We start from the raw sequence: 18,342 nt of genomic DNA, 5'->3' as shown, positions 1-18,342 counted from the left end.
ATTTAAAATAGCTTACCACTTAACACCTCTTCTCCCAAATACAGACCCTAGTTATAGAAGATGGGAAAGATGAAAGCAAATGTAAAAAAACTGCTAAGTCACCCTACATTGCAAAGTTCTGGGCATTAAAGAATCTTGTTGGTGTCAAGTGGAGACATAGACAGATGCCTTTAATTCTAGGCTGGGAAAGCAGAGGCAAGTGGATCTAAATTCAAGGCCAGCGTGGTCTGCATTTCAAGTTCCAAGAAATCCAGGACTATACAAAGAAACCCTGGATCAAAAAAAGAAAAAATCTGGTTGGACCTACCTTTTCAGGGACTGTGTCCATGACCAGGTCTCCATACATGTTCATCACCTGGGGAAAAGAGAAAAGTAACTTGCCCTAGAGGGTGTGGCATGGGTACAGGGTTGGTTCCCCTATGCAAAAGGCTCCACTCTCTAAAGGCTTTTTCAAGTCCCTTTATCTTCCTCCTCTTACCTGGTCATTGAGCCAGTTCTGTCCATATAAGGTCCCCAAGTCATCCATGGTGAGCACGTGTCGTTTATAGGATACCCGGAAGCCCCTTACCATGGCATTGCCTGGCATGCGCTGGTAGGACTGGATCAGCTGCAGTACCAGACTCTTCCTGAATAGGCCAAAGGTTTACAATCACATAAGAGCTAATGGGCTGGGGCAGACTATTTATCCACTATTATCTAGAATAAAATTCTAAAATGACCTTTTGCACCAGTCCTTTTAGGGTCTCCCACGCCCCAGAAAGAACACAGGGAAGATCAGGCATAAACTCAGTGTCTCACAGTATCCCAAATAAAGATCTTCCCAATTGTTTTCTAGAGCTTGGGACTTTGTCTGTGGCCTCCTCTCCTGCAGCTGTAGCTTTCACATCCTACATACATCCATCCCTAAAGGAGGAAAGCATCTCTCCCCGGCCTCAAGGTCTCAGCCCTCCTTCAAAGCTCACCTGGAGGGAGTAGAGAACTCCTGCTGGAAAATGTCCTCCAGCTTCTCGACAACTTCATCAGTGCTGAGGGGGATGAGGCTACCATAAGTTTGAAGGAATTCATCTAAGATGCCTAAGCAGAGGTAGAAGAATAAGGTGAGACCTTTAGACTCTGACCTAGGAGGTGGTCAAAAGGAGACTTAAGTCCTCTAAAGGCTTACTCTGCACGCAGGTCACGTGTTCCTCCCGTAGAGGACTATGCTGGCCAGCTTTCTCCTCAGGCCGCTCTGCCTCTTCCGCAGTGCCCACGTCAGAGCCCTGAAAAAGTTCCTGAGCCACATGGTCCCCAATGCTGCACACATTGCTGATGAGTATGCTGGCATCAGGGGGTGCCAGGCTGCGCTCTCCTTCAGGACCAGGTAGTCCCCCAAAACCATTAGGCAGAGTACATGAGAGGAGGCCTGTAAGGCATGGAAAACGCAAAGGGATGAGAAATTGGCCCCAGTAAAAGAACTGATCCATACAAATAGGACCACAAAGCATGAATGAAGCAGAATCTAGCAAGATAAGCCTTATGGAGTGCAAGACATCGCCCCCCCCCCCCCGCCACGCCTAATGTAAGGCCGTCCAAACGTTTAGAAAAGGAAGACTTCCTGTTTACCAGCAGGAGGAGAGCAGAGCAGGATTCGGAGACTTCAGAAATACCCACTGCCAACATATGCTAACACCTAGCCTCGTACACAGTGCATACGGAAGGATGACAAATCATAGGCTAGAGTTAGAAGATATTCTAAATAAAAACGTTAGTCTGCAGATGATACACCCTTCTCCTAGAGGTCCATTCCACAAGCCATGAGTGAACTGTGGAGACATGCACAAGCCTGAACCTGAGAGGAAGGCGGCTTTGAGATGGACAAGCCCAACTTTCCTAAACCAGAGCGCCCTTTGTCGTCTGTGCTGAAGACCAAGGCTGCTCTGTGGGTTCCAAGCATCATTGCTGCTCGAAATGAGATTCTCCCACTGCCACACAACAGGAGCTTTCTCTGCAGCCTAGGCTGTTCTGTCTTAGCCTCCCAAGCGATAGATTACAGGTGTGTGCCAGAACGGGCCTTTTGCATTAAGGCTCAATGAGATCATTCCGCAGCTCTTTTGGACACCTAGCTCTGCTTTCCTTAGGCCCCGTTCTCACCACAGCAACAACGTCCTGGGGCTCCGGCTCTTCACCCTTCCCATTCCATCTCCCACCTTACCGGAGTCGGGGTCCAGAGGAGACTTTGGGGTCCACCTTAGTCCATCTTCCTCCATGGGGGGCCCAGAGGGCACTGGTGAAGACCCTCTCATCCCGTCCTCAGCCATGAGAGCACCTAGCAGACCCAGTCGAGGTGGGGGTGGCCCCCGGGGGGAATCCAAACGACAGCAGGGTGACGGCACCTGTGGCGTTGCACACCCTTCCTGGGCTGAGAGATGGTTCTTGGTGTGTGCCAGGTTCCGCCGCCGGCCTCGGTGGCGCCCCCAAAGCTTCCAGTGGAATGTCAACGAGGTGCTTTTGGAGTAGAGCAGCATCTGGAAGGCTCTCATGGCTCGGCGCCGGCGCAGTGAGCAAGCTTTTCTATGAGAGGGCCGCAGAGGGCGAGGACGCTGGGAGGTCCCCAGGTGGCCCCATCTAGGGGGCAGCCTCCAAGCTGCTACTTCCTCCTCCTCATCTTCTTCCTCCTCCTCTTCCTCTTCTTCACTAGCTGAGGCATCGAAAGAGGGCCGAGGTGCAGGGAGGCGTCTAGTTGGCACTGTGGTACCTGACCCAGGATCCGGCCCAAACCCACCACCTGACTTGAGCCGGGGCTTAGGGGGCAGGGGCCAACGAAGACGTTCTCGTCTGGGGTTTGAGTAAGTGGTGCCGGGTCCCGGGGGCTCAGGCCCCCAAGACCCGGTCCCTTGTATAGTCTCTTTCATCTTCCAATACCCTGCAAAACAAACACTTCAATATCAGAATCAACATCCTACTCCTTCTTCAAAGGAAATGCTGTTCCTCAGCATTTCCCCTCTGGTTTCAGATACAAATAAAAATCTAAAAGCCCCTACCTTCAGCTCTTCCCAGCTAACCTGGTCCACAAGGAACCCTTCAGAGTTTGCCGTCATTTCTTCCCTTGCCCAGGTAGAGAAGCAATGGAAAATGACTAAGTGGCAAGCCTTAGATTTTATTTCTAAGCTCCTTGCGTGAAGCCCAGTATTTCCAGGCTCCCCTTTAATGCCACTATGAGTGTCCTTAGGATAAGTCTTAGGGTTACTTTCCTCAACACGGGAATCCTGATATGTGTACCTGGAAGACAACTTCCACTAGAAAACTTTGTTCCCGAGTGGGAAGTTCCCGTTCACCCTGGAATGATATGGGGGGAGGGAGGACACTACATACGCCTCAGGTGTGGGGAAAGGTGCTGCCAGGGTTATGGCTCAGAAAATGGGGTGATTTTTGAAAGAAACTGGAAACAAACCGAGTCGGTGCTTAGCGACCGAATCAAGAGGATAGGAGAGAACGAAGCCCGGGGAGCCAGGCAAACCAGCCCCTCTCCAGCCTTATCCCGGGGGACCTGAATGCCTCCCGACCCGGTATAGTTCTGAAACCTAGGGCGGTTCGGCACACACGGATCTCAAGTCCCTTAAAGGGCCTCTTGGGCCCAGTTAGGTGCGTGCGAGGACCAGGAATGGAAGAGGCCACAGAAGGGCGGGGGGAGGGGAAGGGGCGTCCTCACCCGGAGCGGGGAGCCGGCCACACGGGCCCCAAGGCGGGTGTCTCCGCCTCAGGCTTTCCGGCTCATCTTTCGGACGGCGGGGACCCCGCCACTCCTGCTGTCTTCAGATGGAGCCGTCTCAATTCACGATGCCAACGCTTCGGGCCGCGCGCCGTGCCGTCCCGCCGCGGCCGCCTCTATCGCGGCTTTAGCCTCCACCTCCACCTCCACCTCCACCACCACCACCACCCCTCCTCCTCCTTCCCCTCCCGCGAGCCCCAGGCCCACCGCCGCTGGCGGCGCAGGGTTAGTACGTCACACCCGGCGAGCGGCGCCGGCGCGGCCAGCTCCTGCCCGGTCCCGCCTACCTGAAAGCGTGCAGGCCACCGGCCGGTCCCGCCCTCGAGCGCCACGCGGGGCCGAGCCTGCGCACAGCTGCCTGGCTCGCCGCGCGTGGCAGCCCCGCCGCTCGCCCTTTTACGTCTGCGTGTCGCGTCCGGCCTCACGCTCTACGTCGGAGCCACACGATGCTCTCTGTTCCTCGGTGGCCTGAGCCCGAGCTGATCCAGTGGGCTTCCCAGAGCATGGCTGGCATGTCAGGGGGCCTAAGAGGACTGGCCAGAGGCTTGCCGCCCGGGGAAACGGAGGCGGCGTGGGGGCCGACACGCTTTCTTTTTTTTTCAACTTTACTCAGGGTTTGATTCAGGAGTGAGACACTGCCAGGGCGTCCAGTACATACAAACTTCCCGGACACCATTCCAATCTTTGAGAGTCTTTTGTTATTTTGTTTGAGACGAGCTCAACCGTGTAACCCTGGATGTCCCGGAACTCGCTGCTTAGACCAAGCTGACCTCGAACTCACAGAGATCTGCTCCCTAGTATCGGAATTAAAGGCGTGAAACACCATCCCAGCTTGGAAGTTTACCAGGGGGATGGGGAGCACGGAAGGCATGCAGATCGACGCACCATAAAATACATTCTTCTAGATAATAACAAGAACTCGGACACAATAGAAACAGGGTGAAAACAGGGTTCTTGTAAATCGAAGCAGAGGGCACTTGAAGAGGCGTGGCCAAGAGACACGGGTTTTCCCTAGAGGAGGCCGTATTCTTTCCTCAAGCTGCCGCTAGGTGGTGGTGCCGTATGGATGCATTCCAGTGGACTCCGTCGAGTGGACAAGGCTTGGCACAGTTCGCCGAAAGCCCCCTAACACACACAACAAAAGAATCTGGAGCTGGGTGGGAGATAAACGCAAAATCTTCTACCTTTTTAATAGCCTTTAAGTCAAAGCCCAGGGAGTAGGGGCGGGAAAGGCAGAGGGAGGACCGAGAGTCAGGAATTCAAACCCAAGCAGGGCCATTCTTGAGCGTTTGCTTTCCTTTGTCTGGCAAGTTCTTGCAGTCTCCAGTATGGCCCGTACCGCTCTTCTCAGTTTAGAAACCCCTTTTATAGCACAATCATAGTTTCACAAACCCCAGAAAGGTTCCGTGCGGAGAAAGGCTAAGTTTTGCTTTTGCCCGTGGAATTTTGACAGTGAGAATATCCCCTTGATGTAGATGAAAGACACCTGAGGAAAAACCGAGAGAGCAGACGCTCAGTGAAACACAAGTTCTCGGATATCTCACTGCCTGCTCTAGCCCCTCCTCCATTTTGATTTTATGTTTTCATGGGGGGGGGGGGTCATGCGCATGTGCGGAGGCTAGAGAGCAGTTTAGGAATCAGTTACTTCCTTTTCTCTGTGGGTTCTGAGGGTCAAACTCAGGTGGTGAGTTGTGAGGGATGGAACAATAGCCTTTACTAATTGAACCAACCTTGCTCCTTTCTTATTTGGTTGGTTTTTCGAGACAGGGTTTCTCTGTGTAGCTTTGGAGCCTGGAACTCTGTAGACCAGGCTGGCCTCAAACTCACAGAGATCTGCCTGCCTCTGCCTCACGAGTGCAGTGCTGAGATTAAAGGCGTGCGCCACCACCACCAGCTCCCTTCTTTTCACTTTTGAGACAGCCCTGCACTGTACTGTGGGCTGGCCTTGAACTTCAGCTCAGTTTCCACCTCCCATCTCAGCTTCCTAAGAACCTTGTGGCTCAGAGGCTTTTTCTCCCTGTAAGGACCTAGGCATCTCCTTCTTTAGTCTTTGGATTTGCTTCTATACCAAGTTGCCAACTCTACTGTAACTCCACCAAGTCAGCTGCTTGAGTTGATGGGACCTGCTCTGTTCACATTAACCCTTTCCTGACCCTGTTCTCACCTGCACTGTAACAGCTATTGTAGGCACGGTCGGGGTCCGAGGGCATACTTCGGATACATCGGAATAGAGTCTCCCGGCTCCCTTGGTGTTCCCGAGATACCACCTGACCCATGGTGAAAGTCACATCATGAAACAGGACCTGTGGGAGAAGGAGATGCTGAAGAAAACCAAGAAAGCAAGGTTCAGTCCTGGGAGTCCTCAGGAGCCCTGCTGTAGGAGCCAGGGAGTGAGGAGGGGTCTCCTGGTATGAGCAAAGGAATCAGGAAAACCCTCATTATGGGGTCCCTAAGAAAGAATGAAAAGCCAGCCTGCATGCCCACATGGTGGCTCAGGGCTTGTCTGGGGTTACCTGGCTGTATAGCAGATAAATTCCAGTGTCCCAGACTCGGACAACAGATCCTTGGACCTCCAGGCCTCTCCCACGCCTAAGAACTGGTTGCCACATCACCTCCGTCTCATCGGAGTCCACTGGAAGTGAGGAGTGTGGCAGGTCAGCATTTCTTTACGCTTATAGACATGAGCTCTCCCTCTTTCCATTTCTAGGATTCTCTTGGCCCCAGCCCCATAGTTCCTGGTTGGTGCCCTTCCCACAATACCATTATTGAAAGTAGTGCTCACCCTTGGAGGTGATGTTAATGGGAACAAGATGCAGAACTGAGTACTTCTCTAAGGAGAGAAGGAGGGAATCACAGTGTTGGCTTCCCCTGGGGTCCACCCTCCGCCCTCACCTCAGCTCTGGCAGCCATCCCCCCATCTTCTGGATCACCTCCCACCCCTGCTGAACCCCAGAGCTCACTCACTCTTGCGCCTCTGGGTGAGCAGTGCTCTCCTTCTCCTGGATTTCTCCCCATCCTGCCAGGCTTCCAGGACATCAGGACACTGCTCATGGAAGAGGGATGTTTGACTAAAGATGTCAGGGTTTCAGACAGCCTTCATTGGTGGCCCTCCACAACACCAGGAATAGCCCAAATCTCTGCACCTGTCCTAGGCCCCGGTCTGGGCACTGACTGCTTTCCAGGGCGTTCTTGGTACAAGAAACATTAATCTTTAACAGTTTCTCTTCCCGGAATGGCTGTTCCCTTGACTTCCAAATCCAGGGCCACCTCTTGCACCTACTTGAAATTTTGCAGATTGAGAGGCCCTGAGCCCCCTCTGCCATTCTGCCTTCACCCCGAGACTCCCATCTCCCCTTACTCACCTGTTTCCAGAGGTTCTGCCAGGGACACTCTCCGCGCTTCTGGGAAGGCCCTCCACTCCGCTGCAGCCGGCTCACCTCCCTCCTTAGGCTCTGCAGCTCTGTTTGTTGGATCAGTAGCGCCACGGCACAAGTCACAGCCCCCAGAACCGCCCCCCAACTCAACCAAAGAGCAACCGAGAGGGTCGGCTCTCGGACTGAGCCCCCCATGTTGCCTGGGGATGAGGCTGGCATGAGCTGGGGACGCTGCCAACAGCTGTGGTCTCAGAAATGAGGTGGCCAGGAGGTAGCAGGGAGGGTGGGAATACAGGCAAAGGCAGGGAAGGGAAGAGCGCAGTTACGCAAGGGAGAAATAAAAAGGAACTTGAGAATAAAAAAGAGAAAGGAAGAAAAAGCAAACTAGGGGCGCTGTTGGTACCCCAGCACCCACTGTGGAGCTAGTGTTACGCCTCACCACCCCCCTCCCCCAGCCTCAGGAGAATTTGGTGCCAATTATCTAGGAAGGCCAGAGCGGCCTGTGACACCCAGAAGGAGCGGCCAGCATTCAGGAGCACAGGGGCGGCCCCTGAGTTGGAGGAGGGAAGGTCGGTTGGTTATGGGGCACGGTGCCAGGAGCAGGGAAGGGGTATAAGCTGGGCAGCATTGAGGTGTAGAAGGGGAATGTGGCAGATTCTCTGACTCAGGCATGGAGGAGATCCCTGAGGAGGCTTATTAGGGGTGACTGAAGATGAAAAGAGGGGTTTAGGGGACAGCAGGGAAGAGAACCAGGGACGAGAAACTGGCAGGGTGCTGGGGTGAAGGCTGGGCCGGGTGTGTTGGAACCAGGCCTGCACTACTCCCTGTGCTGAACTTGGCAAGCTGGACTTCCTGTTTCCCGAGAAGAGTTCTTACATAAGGCTCTCTGGACAAAGAGACAAAAGAAAAAGCACCAAGCCCCCCGCCAGTGCAGCTCTCCTCCCCAGACCCAGGGGCCCAGGCCTGGTACTTGGCCCTGCAGGCCTTCCTATGGCTTTGAGTTCCTTTCCCAGCTGGCTCCCACCCCGTCTCCTCGCTACGCTAGGGCCTGTGCCAGCACCTGCTGAACTGCTGAACGTTCTAAGGCCGCCAAGAGGAAGGGCCCTGCTCCTCCCAGCCAGGGATTCCCCCTGCAGGAGGAAGTCCGCCTGCTAGGGAAATGAGTCCGAGGCTGCTCTACCTTCAGCCAAGGACCAGGTGTTTTTTTTCTGATACCTGGGTGATTTCTGCTCAGAACCACAGTTCAGAGGCATGTAGACTCTTGCCCCCTAGAGTCTCATGCCTAAACTTCCTTCCCATGACTTTCAGTGATTCTGGTCCCCAAAGAAGAGAGAAATCATGATTTATTTGTTTTAATATCCATTTAACATTTTGTCACAATAATAATAAAAATAGTATCTTTTCAAAATCCACAGGGATCCGGGGAGGAGCTTGTCAAAGGCTCTTACCCCTCACATTTGGGAACTTCTGGCCTAGTCCCAGGCTCCTTGGCTTCCTGCCACCAGGTCCAGCCCATCTCAGTGCCCAATGCACACAGTCAGTAAATACAGTGTCCTGGGGGCTGGGGCCAGGGAATCAGGGAAAGGTGGGGCTTCGTGAGGTGGGCAGTTGGGATGGGATGGGGTGGTGCCTTCAAAGGAGAGGACTTGACTGGAGCAGCTCAGAGTTAGGGGTCGGGTGCTCTGGGAGCTGTCTGGGTAAAGTTTAGGGAGTCTGGGAGAGCAGGACCCCTCAGTGAACTTGAAAGAGTCCAAAGTAGGTAAGGAAGGGGGCAGCCTTAAGATGAGCCCAGGGGAGCGTGCGGATCCGCAGGGAAGACCCTAGCCGCAGGGGCAGCAGCCCGGAGACCTGGCACAGACGAAGCTGGGGCCCAGGAGAGCTGGCTGCTGTGGCTGAGAACTCCTCCAGGCAGCGCAAGGCCAGCACGTCATTCACCAGCAAGTCCAGCTTCAGATAGACAGCCTTCCCCTCATCAAAGTGCACCTGGGCAGAAAGAGGACACACACGATCCAGGCCTCTGCCTGCCTCATCCTAACTTCCGGTTTCCTGAGAAATCCAGGCATCTCTTCCCTCATCAGACCCAGAGTCTCCCTTTCACATCTACACCTTGCCCTCCTTCCTCCCTCCCAAGCCAAATCCTTCTCCCCTTGGTCACTGCTCTGCCCACGGAACCAGGCAGAGCTTACCTGACAGTATAGGTAGTAGAGCCCCGCCCTGACGACTGTGAATTCCCCAATCTGGCGGTCATAGCGCAGAGGGCTGGAGCTGTTGATTTTGGCCTCTTCCCAGCCACTCACTGTCCCATCCATACCTGAATGTGGATGTTTAGGGATAAGTAAAAGTCTCTTTACAAGCCTCCCCACACCTCCCAAGAATCCACTGAGTTTATATATATGTGAGGTCCACCTTATCCAGAGAGGTATGGCCCAGAGTATGGGAGGAGCCACGGCCCTATGACGCCCACACTGACAATAAGGGACTGTATGATGAGATCTAACATATGTGACCCGAGAGTTTCAGGGCAAATTGTCACTGGTAACTGTTTCTGGGGAGAGTAAAGAATAGTTCTGGAGCACAGGAGTTGGGATTTTCATTTTACTCTTTCTGTCATTATTGTGTCCTGACTATATAGTGTTGTATATATTCATATCCATGCATTATTTGAGTCAATAAAACGAAATGAGTGACAGGACACAGACTCATGGGTTATGAATTTAAAATTTCTTATGTAAACAAGAAAAGAATATGTCAGGCAGTGGTGACACAGGCCTTTAATCCCAGCACTTGAGAGGCAGAGGCAGGTGGATCTCTGTGAGCTCAAGGCCAGCCTGGTCTACAGAGCGAGTTCCAGGACAGCCGGGGCTACTCACAGAAACTCTGTCTCAAAAAGCCAAAAACGAACAAACAAGAAAGGAATAAAGTGACATTTAGTGCCCATCAGCTGCGGGATAGATGAGCAAATGTGTTCTTAGACAGTGAGCATTACTCTGCTATTGGAAGGAATAAAGAAGAGCTGCTTGCTATCATGTGGATGAACTTTGAAAATAATAGGTCAGGTGAAAGAAGCACACACTGCATGCTCCCGTGCATAGGAAATGCCTGGAACTGGCAGTCTACAGAGACAGCAAGTGCTTGTTTTTGTTTTTCGTTTTTTGTTTTGTTTTTTTTTTATTTTTTATTTTCGAGACAGTGTTTCTCTGTAGCTTTTGGTTCCTGTCCTGGAACTAGGTCTTCTAGACCAGGCTGGCCTCGAACTCACAGAGATCCGCCTGCCTCTGCCTCCCGAGTGCTGGGATTAAAGGCGTGCTCCACCACTGCCCAGCTTGCAAGTGGTTGTTGATTGCTTGAGGCGAGGCATGATGGGAACACGAGGGGGATAGCTAAAGGACACGTGACTTTTTCTTGCTCTTTGTTACTAGATTTGGAGGGAGGGGGTTTCTCTGTGTGTCCACTCTTGCTAGTCCTAGAACTAGCCAGACTACTACTATTTTTGAGAGCAAGCCTCATGTAGCCCAGGCTGGCCCCAAACTTGTTATGCAATAGAGGATGATCTCGGATCCCTCATACTCTTTCTCCTACCTTCCGAGTGCAGGATTGGGTATATGCCACTTTGCCAGATTTGGGCCTGTGGGGTTTTGTTGTTTTTGTTTTGTGACAGTCCTGGCTCTACTGGTTGCCCACGATATAGACCAGACTGACCTTGAACTCACAGAGACCAGCCTGCCCCTGCCTCCTAAATGCTGGGATTGAAGGCGTAAGTAATGGCTTGTTGTGGTGACCAACGGTTTGCACCTTAGGTTATACATTAGTCACAGCCGAGTAAAGAGCACCGCGCTGTGCAGATGGACAGACTGCACAGAGCGGGAAATCCATCTCAACAAAACTGATTCCCAAAACTAGACCATAGAACGGGCTGAGGATGCTGCTCAGTGGTAAAGCCCTTAGCTAGCATGCCTAGGGCTCTAAATTCTGTCACCACAAAATGAACAAAAAGAAATCCCCAGAGCGAGAGTAGCTGAAAACTGCAGAAGAAAGCCAGGCATGGTGGCGTACAAGGTGAATGCCAGCTCTCTCAGGAGGCAGAGGCAGGCGGATCTCTGAGTTCAAGGCCAGCCTGGTCTACAGAGCGAGTGAAACCCTGTCTAGGAAACCACGAACAAAAAGAAAATTGGAACAGAAGTAGTGGACCTAGAGCCCAGTGCCCATTCCATGGCTTCCCAGACCCCACCTCTGAAGCTGTCTACCTCTCCAGTCTCACAGCTGCCACCCACAACCATTGTGGCTCTCTTCAGCCTCTTGCTATTCACCAAGCTACTCTCCCTCTGGAGCTTTATAATGTTCTTCCTTCTTCCCAGGAATCCTTCCCGACAGCCACCTTCCAGCTTCTCCTGTTGTAGAGGAATAGGTCTATAATCCAAGCATTTGGGAGATTGAAAAAGAAAGTTCCTGAGTTCAAAGCTCAAAGCCAGCCTGGGCTACAAACTGAGGCCTTGTCTCAAAACAAAACAAAGCAATACAAGACAAGCAGATAAACCCATCTCTGTTGTCTCTCCTGCTTGTTCCCTAGCAGTCAGCAAAATATGGAATCTTTTCTATGGATTCCTCCTTGTTTCTCTTTAGGGTGTGACTTCCCGGCAAGGGCAAGGACAACTGCCTTGTTCACCCTGTTTGCATTCCCAGCACTTGGGCCTAGGCCCGAGCCTCACTGGTGGGGAGCAGGAGAAGGGTAACCGGCTGCCAGTTCTCATCCTTTGGGGCCATAGGCTGCCTGGGTCTCGGGAGCCCTGACGCTCAGTTGGTGGTCTTTCCCAGTGTCCTCCTCTCATCTTGTCACTTGTTTGCTGTTTTCTTGAGAGAGGGTCTCACTCTGCAGCTCCGGCTGCCTGGTTACAGTGCACTATCTGAACTTGGGGTCTTTCTGCCTCGTCCTTCAAGGTGCTGGGATCACAGAATGTGCCACCCTGCCTGGCTTTCTTGTTCCTTTTTCAAGTAAACTAACTCTCTGGGTTAGGGTGTAGGTCCATGGCTAGACAATAGCCTGTGTAGGTCCCTGGGTTTGCTCTCCCCCGCCCCTCCTCCAGCCACACTGGAAAAAAAAGGGGGCAGTAATTCTTTCTGGGTGTTCTCACCTGAGTTAGCACAGTGTGTGCCCTTTAAGTCCAGCCCTGGCAGCTCTTTCACCCAAACTGAACTAACTTCTCTTCACCCAGAAGGGTGATTGAAGACTGGTCCCCTATCTGTATCCCACATGCAGCTCCTGGTCCCCCCCAGTCTCTCCTAGACCCCGTTTGCTCAGTGATCACAGTTTCCCCATCAGTCCTGCTCCTGAACAGCCCCGCCCACGCCCTTCTCTTCCCAGTCTGGTCTCCTTGGGACTCCATACTGGACCCCATTTCCAGTCTTACCTCTTCCAGTTTATTTCCCAAGCAACACCTCAGAGTTGCTGTTTCCAGACCGCAGACCTGGGCCTGCTTCTCCCTGCATTTCCTTTGATGCGTCACTGAAGATCAAGCCCCGTCTACTCTGTGACTTCTGTCCTCTGCAATCTTGTACCCTACACTATTTCTCTTACAGGCATGTCCAGCCGATGGCACTCGGGGAGGGAGCATGCATCCCAGAGGAGCGATGGATGTGGTCCAATACATTTGTAAGGACATCATTGCGTGACGGGATTGATATCCCCACACTTATACAGGACTTCTCGCCCCAGCCCCACTGAAATTCTTACAACTTTCAGCCTCAATGGACTCTTGGAAAAGCCCGGCCTTGCAGGGTTCCTGACCTTCTCAACACCATTCGATTTAGGCTTCAAGGCCTAGTGAGGCCTCAGCACTACTACAAGGGTAAGGAGTCCCTGACTCCACCGTAAAATTGTCTTCCTGTGCAGTGCCGTGTATCCTGGGCAACTCTCTATCATCCTCGTCGCCCAACACTGTAATTACACATTTATAGACTGTCTGCTACTCCTCGGCTGTGTATCTTTAAAGGCGCATGTGACTTGCTGTGCTCTGGTCTCTGGTCAATAGCAGGTTCCTGATACATGTATGTTGAACTGATGTCTGGAAAGGTACCCAAAAAAATGATCTCTACTAAGGTGAAGAGAGCTGGCTTGGCATAGGGAGGAAGGAAAGAGAAGAAGGCATGGACGCAGACCGGCTTAGGGCAAGTCTGAAGGTAGCCAAAGGGCATCGCATACCTGGGAATGTGAACAGCTCACAGCCCTTCAAAGGGTGTCTAATGCTACTTGGCACCTCACCTGCCCCTAAAGTGCTGGACTTTGTAGCCTCTCTCCTCAGACCTCCTGCTCCTATGTTCCTAGTTCTCCAGGGGACCTAGCCATCTTTACACCAGGGCTCCCCAATTGCCCCCTACAAAACCTACAAGCACCCCTTGGGCACCTCTATGATATGTGTCCTCCCTTTCTTCTAGAAACATCTCTTCCACCTTCTTGGGCTCTGGCCTATGGGTAGCTTCATCTGTGCCCCAACAAGTGTGCTTCTCAGAAGCCCGTGTTCAGCACCTACGCTTGTCCTAGCTGGCTTTGAATCCGGCCTCCACCACTTAGGTTTGCCCATCAGAATATCTTCCTGCTACGGCAGTTGGGACCTGATAGGTTTAAATGCCTAAGTGCCAGTCCCAGAGCCTACCCCAAAAGCACTAGGACAATGTTGTCTCCTTGCAAGGACAGGTCTCCCTTGGCCCACAGCCCTCTTTACCTGCCAGCCACTCCTCTCTTGTCACCGCCTCTCAGTCCCTTTTTTTTGTTTCTGCCCTCGGTGCACACCACTATCCGAGTCACCCATTAAGGTCATCAGTTGATGCTACGTCACCAAAGCCAGCAGTCACATCTCTGTCTTCATCTCATGTGACCTCTCAGCTGCTGCTGCACGGACAGCCACATCCTCCTGCCTCCCGTCCTGAGCTCTCAGGACCACACCCTGCTTGAGGTTCTCCCTTTCCCATATCCTCAGCTGGCTTCCCCTTTGGCCCAGCCTCGTTCTTGGGGTATTTTTCCTTGCTGTCACTCTCAGTAACAACCCCATGACCATTTCTCACCCGGCCCGGGCCCACTGGAGAGATTTTCTTTACTAACCATTTTCTCCACTTGTCCATCATTAGACTTACAACCTACTTCCCTCCTGGTCAGGCCAGTCTTAGAAAGTGGTTCTACCGTTCTCTGCGATATTCAAGCAGGTGTCAAAGCACCAGTAGCTCCGGCCACTGAGGAGGCCGAGGCAAGAGGATCACTTGAGTTTTAGGACAGCCTTGGTGGAGTAGCGAGACCCTGTCTCAGAAGGGAACAGAGTATGTGCTATTTATTATTCCTCCATTTCTCTTAACCATTTCCATCTAAGCCACAAGCAAGCTCTGAATGCGCAAGCTGCATGTTGAGCCTCCGGGTCTCCCCTTCACTGCTACTAATGCCCTAGTCTGAGCCACCCTTATGCTCTGTCTCCAGACCTGGACAGCGGAAGGATGTTCCAGGTGAGAAAACAGTGTGTTCAAAGTCCAGAAGAGGCATACTCGGGCACAAGCAAGTGCTAGGAAGTGAGGTGGAGACCATAGCCTGGAGAGACGGGAAGCTAAGCAGAAAGGCAATGGGCTGGTGAGCCGTACATTTCGGAGGGCTTAGCTTGGCAACATAGTCTGAACAAAGCAGCGAGGCAAGGGGACCGAGGATGGGGAAGGGGAGAGCCGAGTTTGGCATTCTAAGTGGGGAGAGAGATGAGCAGAGACTAGAAACCTTTGGAGAAACAATGATCACTCAGCAGAAAAAAAAACACAGAATACAGAGGAAAAAAAGGATCATGGGGGTTTCTTTGAAAAGTCTGAGGGGTACCGGGTGATGGTGGCACACGCTTTTAATCCCAGCACTCTAGGCAGAGGCAGGCAGATCTTTGTGAGTTCGAGGCCAGCCTAGTCAACAAGAGCTAGTTCCAGGACAGCCTCTAAAAAGACAGAGAAGCCCGATCTCAGAAAAGAAAAAAAAAATTGAAAAGCCTGAGGGTAGGAGGAGAAAGCTGGAACATTTGGTTTGGGAAGAGGCTTGACTGGGTTCTGGAAGGTGAGGGGATCTTCCTGGGATCCCATGCCAGGGTCACCGAGAGAACTTGGAGGACTTTCTGGGGTTTCTGAACTGGGTTCTAGGGTTCCTAGGCTGGACATAGGAAGAGGTTTGGGGGACCCTCTCAAGCTGGTGTGGAAGATGCTGCTCCGATGGGTCAGGGGAAAGTTCAGAGGTGGAGATGGGGGTCTCACCTGCCTGCGCTCCATCCTGTCCTGGCCGTGGATGAACTGTAAGACACAGGAAAGGTTGGGAAACCTGTCTGCCCCTCTGACACCATTCCTCCCTTCCCAAAGGGCTACCAACCTTCATAATGAGCGGCGATAGCTCTGCGAGCCCGTACTTTCCGGCTTTTAGGAGCTAAGAATAAAGCAAAGACAGATTAGCAGTGAGACCCACCCGTCTGGAGACCCAGGGGCCAGCCTCTCCTTGCTCAGGACCCTGGCAGCCTTAGTGTGTGTGTGTGTGTGTGTGTGTGTGTGTGTGTCACACTCCCAGACTCCCAACATCACACTTCCAGTCTCGTCTTCCTTCATAAACAGTGACAACATAATTTATCATCCAAATTGGGATACTTGTGAGAGCAAAAGGTGGCTATTAATTAAAATCCACACTGGGGATGGGGAGCAGCTTAGTGGCAGGGTGCTTGCCCAGCATGCACCAGGCTCTGGGTTCTATCTCCACCACCACACAGACACAGACACATACACACACGGACACCATAGAGACACACACGCATGGACACACACAGACACACACGGACACCAGAGAGACACACACGCATGGACACACACAGACACACAGCAGCACAGACACAGAGAGACACACACACACCCAATACTGAGATACCAGGGACAGACCAGGACAGTTTCATCCTTCCAAACTTGGATATATAGTAATGTTCCATTGACTCATAGAAGCCTTTGTTTATGGATGCCCAGACTTCGGACTCCTCTACCTTGTCCTTAAGAGGGCTCCAGAAGTCTTTCAAACTCCTGGCCATTTGTGGAAGGGTCCATAAGGGTAAACAGCTTCGCAAGGGAAAGCTAAAAATTTCTAGATCCCTGTCTCTATTTAGCTGTTTGACTGTCTACGTCATGCTCCCTGCCTCAGTTTCTCTACTCTGCTCATTTCACAGACAGTTGTGAAGAACAAAGCGGCACGTGAACCAACGACTAGTCAAGTTTGTCATCCCTGAGACGGGACAGAGGGATGGATGCTCACCACTTCTTCGAGGCCGCACTAGTCGGTCCAGGAAAGGCACCACCGCATCCCGACTTCCCTCTGTCTGGGGATTCAGTTCCTAGGAAGTAAGGGCAGGGCTCAAACAGGACCTCCCAGAGACAAAAGCCAAAGCGCTTGCCTGTCAGAAGAACCATTAGCCAGCAACGGATTCAAATCCTAGGGGTTGGCTAAACCTGGGGAGTGAGGCTGGGTCCTCATCCCTTTTGAGAGACCAGACAGACTTTAATGCCTTCAGCCCCAATCAACAGACAGCCTACACCCTCCTGACATACTACACGCACACACGCGAGCACACGCACACACACACAAGCACCCACGCACACACGCACACACACAGAGGTGGGGCGGGCAGACAGCGGGTATACATAGGTGATCTCTTTCATACTCCATGACAGGCTCAGATTTCTGTCTCACCTCCTTCACAGCCAATCAGCACTTCCCACTCAGGTAACACAACTCTTACTGTGTGGTAAGAGTTACCTCCTTACCCCCAGATCACCCTCTCACACGCACGGACATACCCACGTGGGCTGGTTCACTCCCCACACTCAGTTGTAAAGTAGTGCACGCGAGAGCCTTCATGCACGTACAGCTGAATGCACACGCCGCACACACAGCTGCCACAGGCAGCCAAAGCTTCAACGTATTTTCCCTTGCTGGCAGCCAGCACGCAGCATCCACACCTACTCACAGGGGGCTCCTGGTGGTCCTCTGCTGTCAGCTCCTCCTGAGAAGGCTCCTGCTGGGAAGGAGGCAGCGTCACCCTGTCCTCTTCACATCTTATCCTCCACCCCTTTCTCCGATCCCCTGGCTCTCTGCCCTCCCGGCCCCCATCTGCTTCTCTGCACTTTTTGCTCCTAATATGCCCAGAGAAGGGTATGCTGAGGGCCTCACCTGGGCAGACAGCGTTGCCCAGCTCCCCAGGCTGACCATGACCAGCAGGAGGCCAAGGCAGGCCAGCGCCAGGCCCAGGCTCAGCACCAGCGGGGCCAGCAGGGCGGTGCCCGGCTCCCCCCGGCGCCCCCTCCGCCTCTGGCTCCGACGGGCGGCCATGGGGGCGGGGGGCTGTGCCTGCCTCACCGCCCCCCCATCCCGGGACCCAAGGGATGGGGAGGGGGAGCTGGTGGGCGGATCGGTCCAGGGGAGAGGGAGGGGCCAGAGAAGCGGGCCGGAGGGGGGGGGGCGGACGAGGACAGGAAGCCGGACACTGTTTGTGTGATTAAAATCCAGCCTCCCCGGAGTGCAGTGCAAGAAGCGAGAGGCGTCTAGCTCCCGGGCGTGTGCAAGCAGGCGACCGCAGAGGCACCCCAGGCCTAGGCCTTTGAGAGCCGGTGAAAGCAGAAGTGGCCGGGCATCTACCCAGGCCTGTGTGCCAGGGATGGGGATGTGGCTCTGGACCCAGGAACCCAGCACCCACCCCAGCGTTCTGGGCTCTCCCATTGCAATCGTTAATCAAGAAGATACCCCCAACTGCCTACAGGCCAATCTGATGGAGGCATTTTCTCAGTTGAAATCCCCTCTTCCAGGTGACTCTAACGTCTAAGTTAACAGCTCTAGCCGGCGTGCCGTCTCTTTCCCAGCACAGGCCACTAAAAAGGAAAAATTTCAGTCTTTTGAAAAGAGGAACCCCCACCTCTTCTCAGTGTCTAATGTTATGCCCAAATCCGAGGGGTCCCCTCAAGGCGAACAAGGAAACCGAGTCCCATTATGTAAAAGCAAAGAGCCTTTATTTTAATCAAGTTTGCAACCGCGCATCCAACGTATTAGAATAACTGGAGAGCCTAGAGCTCAATTAGAATTGGATTTTTAAGCCGGGCGATGGTGGTGCACGCCTTTAATCCCAGCACTCGGGAGGCAGAGGTAGGCGGATCTTTGTGAGTTCGAGACCAGCCTGGTCTACAGAGCTAGTT

The 18,342-nt window shown here is 52.9% G+C and overlaps 3 protein-coding genes across 5 annotated transcripts in view; all 3 read right to left on the bottom strand.

Annotated features, from left to right (window-relative positions):
* Senp3 (SUMO specific peptidase 3) overlaps window positions 1-3,902 on the bottom strand; it is a 9,308-nt gene extending 5,406 nt beyond the window's left edge. The window contains exons 1-6 of the mRNA XM_005349769.3: window positions 3,689-3,902; window positions 2,192-2,902; window positions 1,163-1,402; window positions 963-1,074; window positions 479-626; window positions 308-355 (exon numbers count right to left, since the gene is read on the bottom strand). Of these exons, the coding sequence (XP_005349826.1) occupies window positions 308-355; window positions 479-626; window positions 963-1,074; window positions 1,163-1,402; window positions 2,192-2,891 (1,248 nt within the window). The 5' untranslated portion in view covers window positions 2,892-2,902; window positions 3,689-3,902. The remainder of the gene's footprint in view (window positions 1-307; window positions 356-478; window positions 627-962; window positions 1,075-1,162; window positions 1,403-2,191; window positions 2,903-3,688) is intronic.
* Window positions 3,903-4,902: 1,000 nt separating this feature from the next.
* Tnfsf13 (TNF superfamily member 13) lies at window positions 4,903-8,014 on the bottom strand. Of its 2 annotated transcripts, XM_005349765.3 has the most exons (6): window positions 7,111-8,014; window positions 6,713-6,791; window positions 6,531-6,578; window positions 6,262-6,380; window positions 5,913-6,051; window positions 4,903-5,234 (listed from the first exon to the last, which is right to left on the bottom strand). In XM_005349765.3, exons 1-6 carry the CDS (start codon window positions 7,339-7,341, stop codon window positions 5,125-5,127), a joined length of 726 nt encoding a protein of 241 aa, XP_005349822.1. In that variant the 5' UTR covers window positions 7,342-8,014; the 3' UTR covers window positions 4,903-5,124. The 2 variants fall into 2 exon arrangements, with proteins under 2 accessions (XP_005349822.1, XP_005349823.1); XM_005349766.3 differs by lacking the exon at window positions 6,531-6,578 and having other exon boundaries at window positions 7,111-8,013.
* Window positions 8,015-8,445: 431 nt separating this feature from the next.
* Window positions 8,446-17,896, bottom strand: Tnfsf12 (TNF superfamily member 12). 2 transcript variants are annotated; one of them, XM_005349763.2, is made up of 7 exons: window positions 17,327-17,896; window positions 17,124-17,174; window positions 16,412-16,490; window positions 15,494-15,547; window positions 15,382-15,417; window positions 9,309-9,433; window positions 8,446-9,105 (listed from the first exon to the last, which is right to left on the bottom strand). In XM_005349763.2, exons 1-7 carry the CDS (start codon window positions 17,870-17,872, stop codon window positions 8,854-8,856), a joined length of 1,143 nt encoding a protein of 380 aa, XP_005349820.2. In that variant the 5' UTR covers window positions 17,873-17,896; the 3' UTR covers window positions 8,446-8,853. The 2 variants fall into 2 exon arrangements, with proteins under 2 accessions (XP_005349820.2, XP_005349821.2); XM_005349764.2 differs by having other exon boundaries at window positions 17,124-17,171; window positions 17,327-17,894.
* Between the last annotated feature and the right edge of the window lie 446 nt (window positions 17,897-18,342).

The sequence above is a fragment of the Microtus ochrogaster genome, chromosome 7, assembly GCF_000317375.1.
Source record: "Microtus ochrogaster isolate Prairie Vole_2 chromosome 7, MicOch1.0, whole genome shotgun sequence".
Lineage (NCBI taxonomy): Eukaryota > Metazoa > Chordata > Mammalia > Rodentia > Cricetidae > Microtus > Microtus ochrogaster.
The sequence above is the reverse complement of the archived record's forward strand: the minus strand, read 5'-3'. Positions and strand labels throughout refer to the sequence as shown.

What these genes read in the sequence shown, in the direction of transcription:
- Tnfsf13 (XM_005349765.3), bottom strand. Translation starts at nt 7,341, where the DNA reads ATGCCAGCCTCATCCCCAGGCAACATGGGGGGCTCAGTCCGAGAGCCG. An exon ending in GCTCACCCAGAGGCGCAAGA is followed by an intron (nt 6,579 to 6,712) that starts GTGAGTGAGCTC and finishes TTCTCTCCTTAG; the next exon opens with AGAAGTACTCAGTTCTGCAT. An exon ending in CAATAGCTGTTACAGTGCAG is followed by an intron (nt 5,235 to 5,912) that starts GTGAGAACAGGG and finishes GTTTTTCCTCAG; the next exon opens with GTGTCTTTCATCTACATCAA.
- Tnfsf12 (XM_005349763.2), bottom strand. Translation starts at nt 17,872, where the DNA reads ATGGGAGAGCCCAGAACGCTGGGGTGGGTGCTGGGTTCCTGGGTCCAG. An exon ending in AGGACCACCAGGAGCCCCCT is followed by an intron (nt 16,491 to 17,123) that starts GTGAGTAGGTGT and finishes CTTACTTCCTAG; the next exon opens with GAACTGAATCCCCAGACAGA. An exon ending in TATCGCCGCTCATTATGAAG is followed by an intron (nt 15,418 to 15,493) that starts GTTGGTAGCCCT and finishes TGTGTCTTACAG; the next exon opens with TTCATCCACGGCCAGGACAG.